We start from the raw sequence: 8,269 nt of genomic DNA, 5'->3' as shown, positions 1-8,269 counted from the left end.
GGGGACAGGGGTGTCTTAACTACTGAAAAAAAAAAAAGCACTTAAACGCTTCCTGGGGCTGCATCCTCTAAGGGTCACAAGTTCAAGACTTGACTGTTCCATTTCCGATCCAGCATCCCTGTTAATGTAGCCGTTTGGGAGTGAACCAGCAGATAAGATATCTGCCTTTCCATTAAAACAAAACAAAACAAAACAAAACAAAACAAAACAAAACAAAACAAAAAAACTACATCTTTAGGAAAAAAAAATGTGCCTGCTCCCAAGCTGTTGAACCTGTGATATGTCCCTGGATTCTCTTTGAATAAGCTTTTCTGCTGACTCTGAACCAATGAGATTAACAGACTGTTCTTGCAAACCATGTGATGTTAAAATATCCTGAAAAATCAATGTAGCAGAGGCTGTCCTGTGGTCTGTCCACTTTCTCAACCCAGTAGGTTCGTAGATGACTCTTCCAAACGCAGACACCATTCACACTTTGTCACCTGCTGACATTTCTGGGTCCAGCCAGCATGTCATGTGTGTTTTATTTCCACGCTAGATTTTCATTTTCCTTTTTCTTTTTTAATGGAAGGAGTAATGTAGAATATCTTGTACCAAAAAAAAAAAAAAAAAAAAAAGAAAAAAGGCTGGGGGCTGTTGAGTTTTGCTTGGGTTTCTGTGTGTTTCTGCTTTGGTTCCCTTTTTAAATGTATGTTGTCTGTAAATATTTCACAAGGAGCAAGTGCCAAGGAGCCTAAGAAAGTATTTGGGACAGCAAGTCTCTTTCGGGTTTTATACAGCCTCACAGATGGACAGCTCCTGCTTTCATTTGGAGAAATCCGACACTGGGATTTCACTTTTATTTTTATGAATGCCAGAAGGAAGAAATGACTCATACACATGTCCAGACTCTTCACATCTTTGTTAAAGGAAATGAGGACTCATTTCTTATACGTCTGGTTCTGTATCAGAATTTAATATGATGGTATAGTTGATGAAACTGCTGCTTAGCCTCTGCTTCGGTCAGTATTTGGTACCCAAGAATGTGTTTGGTATATCATGTTTCCAGCATAGTTTGGGCACAATGTACTTTTCATTATTTTTTTCCCCTTTGTTTTCTTCTTTCTTTTTTAAAAATATTTAAAGAGATTTAAAACATTCTTTTCAGAGATCTTAAAAAAATTATTTTAGCAACTGGAGTTTTAGCCTAGCGGCTAAAGTCCTCACCTCATACACGCCAAGATCCCATATGGGTGTCGGTTCTAATCCTGGTGGCCCTACTTCCCATCCAGCTCCCTGCTTGTGGCTTAGCAAAGCAGTCTAGGATAGCCCAAAGCTTTGGGATCCTGCACCCGTGTGGGAGACCTGGAAGAATCTACTGGCTCCTGGCTTGGGATAGGCTCTGCTCCAGCCATTGTGGCCACTTGGGGAGTGAATCATTGGACAGAAGATCTTCCTCTCTGTCTTTCCTCCTCTCTGTACATCTGACTTTTCAATAAAAATAAATCTAAAAAAAAAAAAAAGTATTTGGGCCCAGTGAGGTAGCTTAGTACCTAAATTCCTCACTTTGCATCCAGTGATTCCATATGGGCACTGATTCTAACCCCAGCTATTCTGCTTCCCTTCCTGTTTCCTGTTTGTAGCCTGGAAAAGCAGTAGAGGACAGCCCAAGGACTTGGATCGGCCATTGTGGGAAGTGAATCAACAGGCAGAAAATCTTTTTGGCTCTCCTCTCTGTATCTCTGACTTTCCAATGAAAATAAACAAATCTTAAAAAAAATGTTAACACCTGTGTGATTATGAGTAAATTAGCTAGGCATTTTGACTCTTTTCTGATGTTGAAAATGTATTTATTTGAAAAAGTGAGAGAGAAGAGAGAGAGAGACCTTTCATTCACTGGTTTATTCTTCAAATGACTGAAACAGCCAGGGCTGGGACAGGCCTAAGTCAGGAGCCTAGAATTCCATGTGGGTTTTCTACACAAGTTGCAGACGCTCACGTCCTTGGATTATTATGCATTGTCCCCCTCCAGGTGCATTAGTAGGGACCTGGGGTGGAAATGTAATAGTCAGCACTTGAAAAAATACTCCGACATGAGACTCCAGCATTGCAAGTGGTGGCTTAACGTGCTGTACCACAATGCTGTCCCTTAATTCTTGAAATACAAATCTAATTATGTGAGGCAGCCTTTTTTTTTAAAGATTTATTTTTATTATTTTTTTTGTTGGAAAGGAGGATGTACAGAGAGGAGAGACAGAGAGGAAGATCTTCCGTCCGATGATTCACTCCCCAAGTGAGCGCAACGGCCAATGCTATCCCGATCCGAAGCCAGGAGCCTCTTCCGGGCCTCCGAAGCGGGCGCAGGGTCCCAAAGCTTTGGGCCGTCCTCAACTGCTTTCCCGGGCCACAGGCAGGGAGCTGGAAGGGAAGTGGGCTGCCGGGATAGAACTGGCATCCATCTGGGATCCCGAGCGTGCAAGGCGAGGACCTTAACCACCGTGCCACCGCGCCGGGCCGAGGCAGCCTTTTAACCTGCTGATTAAGACATTAGTCAGGATGCCTGTATTAGCACCTAGGTGTGAGACTGATGCCTCATGTAACTGGGCTTCTGTCATTCATGTGGGAGATCTGTATTGAGTTTCTGGTTCCTGGGTTCTGCCTGACCCTGTCCTGGGCATTGCTAGCATTTGGGGAGTGAATCAATGGATGAGTGTTCTCTGTGTGTGTGTTTAAAATGAATAAAGTTTAGTTATGATGAGGGTTAAATGTGATAATCCATGTTAACAGCAGAGGACATTTACTGCTAATGATAAACATTCAGTGATAACCAAAATGATTATTAGCAATAATCATTAGCAGCATTATTTTAATTTTGAAAATTTAAAAAAGATGTAGTTATTTTTCTCAGAAAGGCAGATTTACAGAGAGAAGGAGAGGATGAGAAAGTTCTTTCATCCACTGGCTCACTCTTCAAGTGACTGCAATGTCTGAAGCTGAGCTGATCCAAAGCCAGGAGCCAGGAGCTTCTTCCAGGTCTGCCACGCGGGTGCAGGGTCCTAAGGCTTTGAGCCATCATCCCCTGCTTTCCCAGGTACAGGCAAGGAGCTGGATGGGAAGCACAGCAGCCAGGATTAGAACCAGCACTTACATGGGATCTTGGGTTTTGCAAGGCAACGATTTAGCCAGTAGGCTATCTCATTGGGCCCTGAAGTTTGAAATAGTAAGAATTGTTTATGTAATTAGATGATTTGCTGATAATGAAATTAAGTATTCTATGGAAAATTATTGTAAAGCAATTGACCTGTTATAAAAGTCGTGTAAATCAATTGACATTAATACTGGAATAGGAACCATTAAACAATGAGACCATAAAATTTTCACAGGTACTCCAATGTTTGGTTGGAATGTTATTAGCATACACCTGCTATGTACATAAGCAATATACTAAGAAGAAGGAAAAAAAAAAAAAAAAAAAAAAAACACTAAATTTGACTGGAACTACAAGTCCCGTTAGGCCACGCGCCTTGACAATGAGTGACAAGGCCGGAGATCACTGGACCCGGATGTAAACGAAAACTACATTTCCCAGAGTGCTCATTTCAGACATCTCCGCTATATATACTCCATCCGGGTTCTTCGAGATGCTGTTTGGCGACTCGTCGCCATTCCCGGAGCAGCTCGGCCTCGGCCTAGGGGCGAGTGTCGGTCGCTGTGTCGGAGACCACGGTCCCCGACACCAAGACAGCCAGCTCTCTCTCCTGCCCTTCGGCGGGAGAGCGTGTCCGGCCGGCCGGCGGGGCTCGCGAACCCTTCTTCGCCTCCCCTTCCCCGGCAACCTCCGCCCCGCCAGGCCCGGCCCGGACTCCCGAGCCTCGGCCTCCTCCTCTACAGACACCGCCACCGTCACCGTCGGGCTCGAAAGCCCCACCTGCCGCTTCTCGTCCCAATTTGAGAAGCTAAGGAAGGAAACAAGGAAAAATGTCGCCATGAAGGCCGAGAACCGCTGCCGCCGCCGACCCCCGCCGGCCCTGAACGCCATGAGCCTGGGTCCCCGCCGCGCCCGCTCCGCTCCGACCGCCGTCGCCGCCGCCGAGGCCCCCGTTGATGCCGCAGAGCTCCCCGAACGCCGCCGCCACCACCGCCTCCGACATGGACAAGAACAGCGGCTCCAACAGCTCCTCCGCCTCTTCGGGCAGCAGCAAAGGGCAACAGCCGCCCCGCTCCGCCTCGGCGGGGCCTGCCGGCGAGTCTAAAACCAAGAGCGGTAAGGGCGGATCCGGGGCGGCGGGGGGAAGAGGGGAGCTTCGTACCGCGGGGTCCTTTGCATCATCACTCCTCAAATGAGCGGGGTGGGTGAGGAAGTGGGTGCTGAGCAGGTGCTCGTGCCTGCCTCCCTCCCAGCAGCCCGTCAGTCCACGCCCGAAGGATCTCTTAGGTGGTCTTGCTCCTGGAGTGGGAGCGGGCTGGAGAGGCGGGGCTCGAGGGGTGGTCAGCCTCAGCATCTGGTGTCTCCTATCCTGGTCGTTCCACCTGTCCAAGTGGAGTCGCGGGAAGTTGTCCGTGTTGAGCGTAGGACGGTGCGCAGCCAGGCTCTGGATCCGGCCTTTTTGAAAGCCCTGTGCTTTGCCCGGCCTTGAATGGAGGAGTGTCCCCGCTTGGGAAAGTGGAGCTGATAGAACTGAAGATGTGGAAACGCCAGTGAACTGTGGGACGTGTGGTGGTCACCAGAACCACGCGGCTTTCCTTGCGCCAGGGAACAGCGGTGTCCTCCGGCGTGTCCGAGTTGGTGGTCGTGTCTTGGTAGCATGGCGTTAATGATGGCAATAGCTGTCACGGAGTGAGCTGTCACCTGTGACCCAGGTTCCGGAGTAGCCTTTGCCTCTTGTCACTGCTGCAGTCACTCATCTGTGCAACCAGGTGGAGTTGAGCATAGGGAAGGAAGGAACAAGCTGAGAGGGTGAGACATTGGGAGTTGAGCAAAGTTGTTTCATCGTCAAAGCCTGTGTGCTAACCTCCGCTCTTTCTGATGACATTCAGTGGAAGGAAACTGACATAGAGCAATATTTGGGTTCCTTTTTTTTTTTTAAGATTTATTTATTTTTATTACAAAGCCAGATATACATAGAGGAGGAGAGACAGAGCGGAAGATCTTCCCTCTGATGATTGACTCCCCAAGTGAGCGCAATGGCTGGAATTGAGCCAATCCAAAGCCAGGAGCCTCTTCCGGGCCTCCGAAGCGGGTGCAGGGTCCCAAAGCTTTGGGCCGTCCTCTGCTGGCTTTCCCAGGCCACAGGCAGGGAGCTGGATGGGAAGTGGAGCTGCAGGCATTAGAACTGGCGTCCATATGGGATCCTGGCGCATTCAAGGCGAGGACTTTAGCTGCTAGGCTACACCACAGGGCCCAATATTTGGGTTCCTAAATGTGGAGGTCCAGTTGTTTGAAGTTTTTAAGATTAAAAAACATGCAAGACTGAAAGAATAAAAAAACAAGGCCCAAAACCACTGACCGCTTACTGACCGCTGGGCCTGGCCGACTTAGTGGCCTGTGGAATTCAGCTGGAGACCAGAAGTCTTGGTAATGGCTTTAAGGACTGAGTAGAGAAGAGTGTGGACTCAGGCCTGTCAGCAAGGAGTATGTAGGTGAGTTTTTGCAGGTTTGCACAAGCTTAGCTTTCTTAGGCTGCTAAGGATAGTACAGTAGCCAACGTGGCTTAGTGGTCTGAATGTTTCTCAGAGTAGTTGATAACTTGCTTTTGGACTCTATTCCCAGATGCAGTTTTAAGGATTTGATTTTCCAATCATCTCAGTGCTCCACGAATTTTTCTGGGGTTCCACTTTAAGCCACTAACATACATTCATGAGTCAGCTGCAATCAATGCCTAAGTGTGTTCCTTAACAAGCAGTCGGTGAAAATGTCTGACATCACAAAGTCAACAGAAAAAAAAAAAAAAACAAGTATTTTCCTAGTTATCCCTTGACTTGGAGTGGAAGAACTATGATTACCCTGGAGGGTGCTACAGAATTCTCTTGTAGTTTGACCAAGGCAAATATTTGGCAGTCTTAACATTTCAAGCAGACATGTATAGAATAATTGTTGATTGTTCTGAGTAGTTCTTTTAACAGTTAAAGACCAGAAAATGTACTGAAAATACTTATTTGCCTTTTGCTTAATTAGATTAAGTCTTTTTTTTTTTTTTTTTTTGGTTAAAATATACTTATATTGGGAGGGTAAAACTACAGAGAAGAGACAGGAAAATCTTTCATCCACTGGTTCACTCCTCAAATGGCTGCAAAGGCTGGAGCTGAGCCAATCCGAAGTCAGAAGCCATGAGTTTCCTCCGGATCTCCCACTCGGGTACAAGGTCCAAGAGATTGGGCCATCTTACACTGCTTTCGCAGGCCACAGTAGGGAGCTGGCTGGGAAATCGAGCAGCTGGGGCACAAACTCCACGTATGAGATGTGGGTGCTTGCAGGCAGAGGTTGGACCACGGCGTGGACCCCAACAGTCTGAACTTTGTTACTACTTTATTAGGTTTGTTTATTTTTAGTTGGAAAGGCAAATTTACAGAAAGAGACAGCAGCCAGGACTCGAACTAGCATCCATATGGGATCCTGGCCTGTGCAAAGTGAGGATGTTAGCCACTGAGCCATTGCACCTGGCACAGTGGCTTGAATTTTATTTATTTAAAGATTTATTTTTATTATTATTTTTTTTATTGGAAAGGCGGAGAGACAGAGAGGAAGATCTTCCATCCGATGATTCACTCCCCAAGTGAGCGCAACGGGCTGATACTATGCCGATCCGAAGCCAGGAGCCTCTTCCGGGTCTCCCACGCGGGTGCAGGGTCCCAAAGCTTTGGGCCGTCCTCGACTGCTTTCCTGGGCCACAGGCAGGGAGCTGGAAGGGAAGCAGGGCTGCTGGGATTAGAACCGGCGCCCATATGGGATCCCAGGCATGCAAGGCGAGGACCTTTAACCACTTGTGCTACCGCGCCGGGCCCCAGTGGCTTGAATTTTAAAAAAGAGTTATTTACTTACTTGAAAGGCAAGAGTGCGGCCTGGTGTAATGGCTCAATTGGTTAATCCACCCATTAAAAGCACTGGGCTCCCATGTGGTTGCCAGATCTTGCCCTGGCTGATCCCTGTTCCACTTTCCAAGGCCTTAGGGACCTGGGCAGCAGCATTGAGGACTGTGTTACAAGTGGCAGGCTTACCACAATGCTGTATCCCAGGGCTGGCCCTTAGTTTATACATCATAATTTATACATGATAATTGCACTTACTTATGAGGTATGGTGTGACATTTCAGTGCATGTATGTAATGTTATGATCAGAGTAATTTGCATATTGCTGACACCTCTTGTTCACCTTTATTTAAGATAGTATAAAGCAAGAGCCCAGTGTGACAGATAGCCTAGTGGCTAAATCCTCGCCTTGCATGCACCAGTATTCCATTTGGCTCTGGTTCATGTCCCATTGCTCCACTTCCTATCCAGTTCCTTACTGTGGCTGGAAAAGCGATAGAGCCTTGGGACCCTGCATTCACTTGGGAGACCAGGAGAGGCTCCCGGCTCCTGGCTTCTTTAATCAGCTCAGTTTGGTTGTTGCAGTCACTTGGGGAATGAACCAGCTTACCAAATATCTTTTTCTCTGTCTTTCCTTGTTCTATAAATCTGACTTTCCAATAAAAATCTTAAAAAAGGGAGACAGATTTTTTTTTTAAGATTTATTTTTATTTTCATTACAAAGGTGGATATACAGAGAGGAGGAGAGACAGAGAGGAAGATCTTCCCTCCGATGATTGACTCCCCAAGTGACCGCAATGGCCGGTGCTATGCTGATCCGAAGCCAGGAACCAGGAACCTCTTCCGGCTCTCCCGCATGGGTGCAGAGTCGCAAAGCTTTGGCTGTCCTTGATTGCTTTCTCAGGCCATAAGCAGGAAGCTGGATGGGAAGTGGAGCTGCCGGGATTAGAACCTGGCACATTCAAGGCAAGAACTTCAGCCGCTAGGCCACTGCGCAGGGTCCAAGACAGATCTTTTCTATGCTGGTTACCCATAATAGCCAGGGCTGGGCAAGATTGAAGCCAGGAGCTGGGAACTCAGTCCGGGTCTCCACTTAACTCCCTCAGCTCTGGTTCCCAGGGTATGTCATCAGGAAGCTAGAATCAAGCTGAGCCACACCTTGAACACAGTCACTCCTGAAATGGAATGTCTCCCACGCAAGTGCAGGGTTCTTCAATGCTTCATCCTGCAATGCTTTTCCCCCAATGCTTTCCCCGGCTACAAG

The 8,269-nt window shown here is 47.4% G+C and overlaps 1 protein-coding gene across 4 annotated transcripts in view; it reads left to right on the top strand.

The window, feature by feature from the left end:
• Nucleotides 1-3,621: 3,621 nt before the first annotated feature.
• The window catches only part of RNF10 (ring finger protein 10), a 30,564-nt gene continuing 25,916 nt past the window's right edge, over nucleotides 3,622-8,269 (top strand). For 3 of the 4 annotated variants that reach the window (XM_041003867.1, XM_041003866.1, XM_041003864.1), the window contains exon 1: nucleotides 3,622-4,243. In XM_041003867.1, the coding sequence (XP_040859801.1) occupies nucleotides 4,084-4,243 (160 nt within the window). In that variant the 5' untranslated portion in view covers nucleotides 3,622-4,083. The remainder of the gene's footprint in view (nucleotides 4,244-8,269) is intronic. The other variant, XR_005886194.1, reaches the window with a different exon arrangement.

The sequence above is a fragment of the Ochotona curzoniae genome, unplaced genomic scaffold (genome assembly GCF_017591425.1).
Source record: "Ochotona curzoniae isolate NIBS_2020 unplaced genomic scaffold, NIBS_Ocur_1.0 scaffold_274, whole genome shotgun sequence".
In the NCBI taxonomy this organism is placed as follows: Eukaryota; Metazoa; Chordata; class Mammalia; order Lagomorpha; family Ochotonidae; genus Ochotona; species Ochotona curzoniae.
The sequence above is the reverse complement of the archived record's forward strand: the minus strand, read 5'-3'. Positions and strand labels throughout refer to the sequence as shown.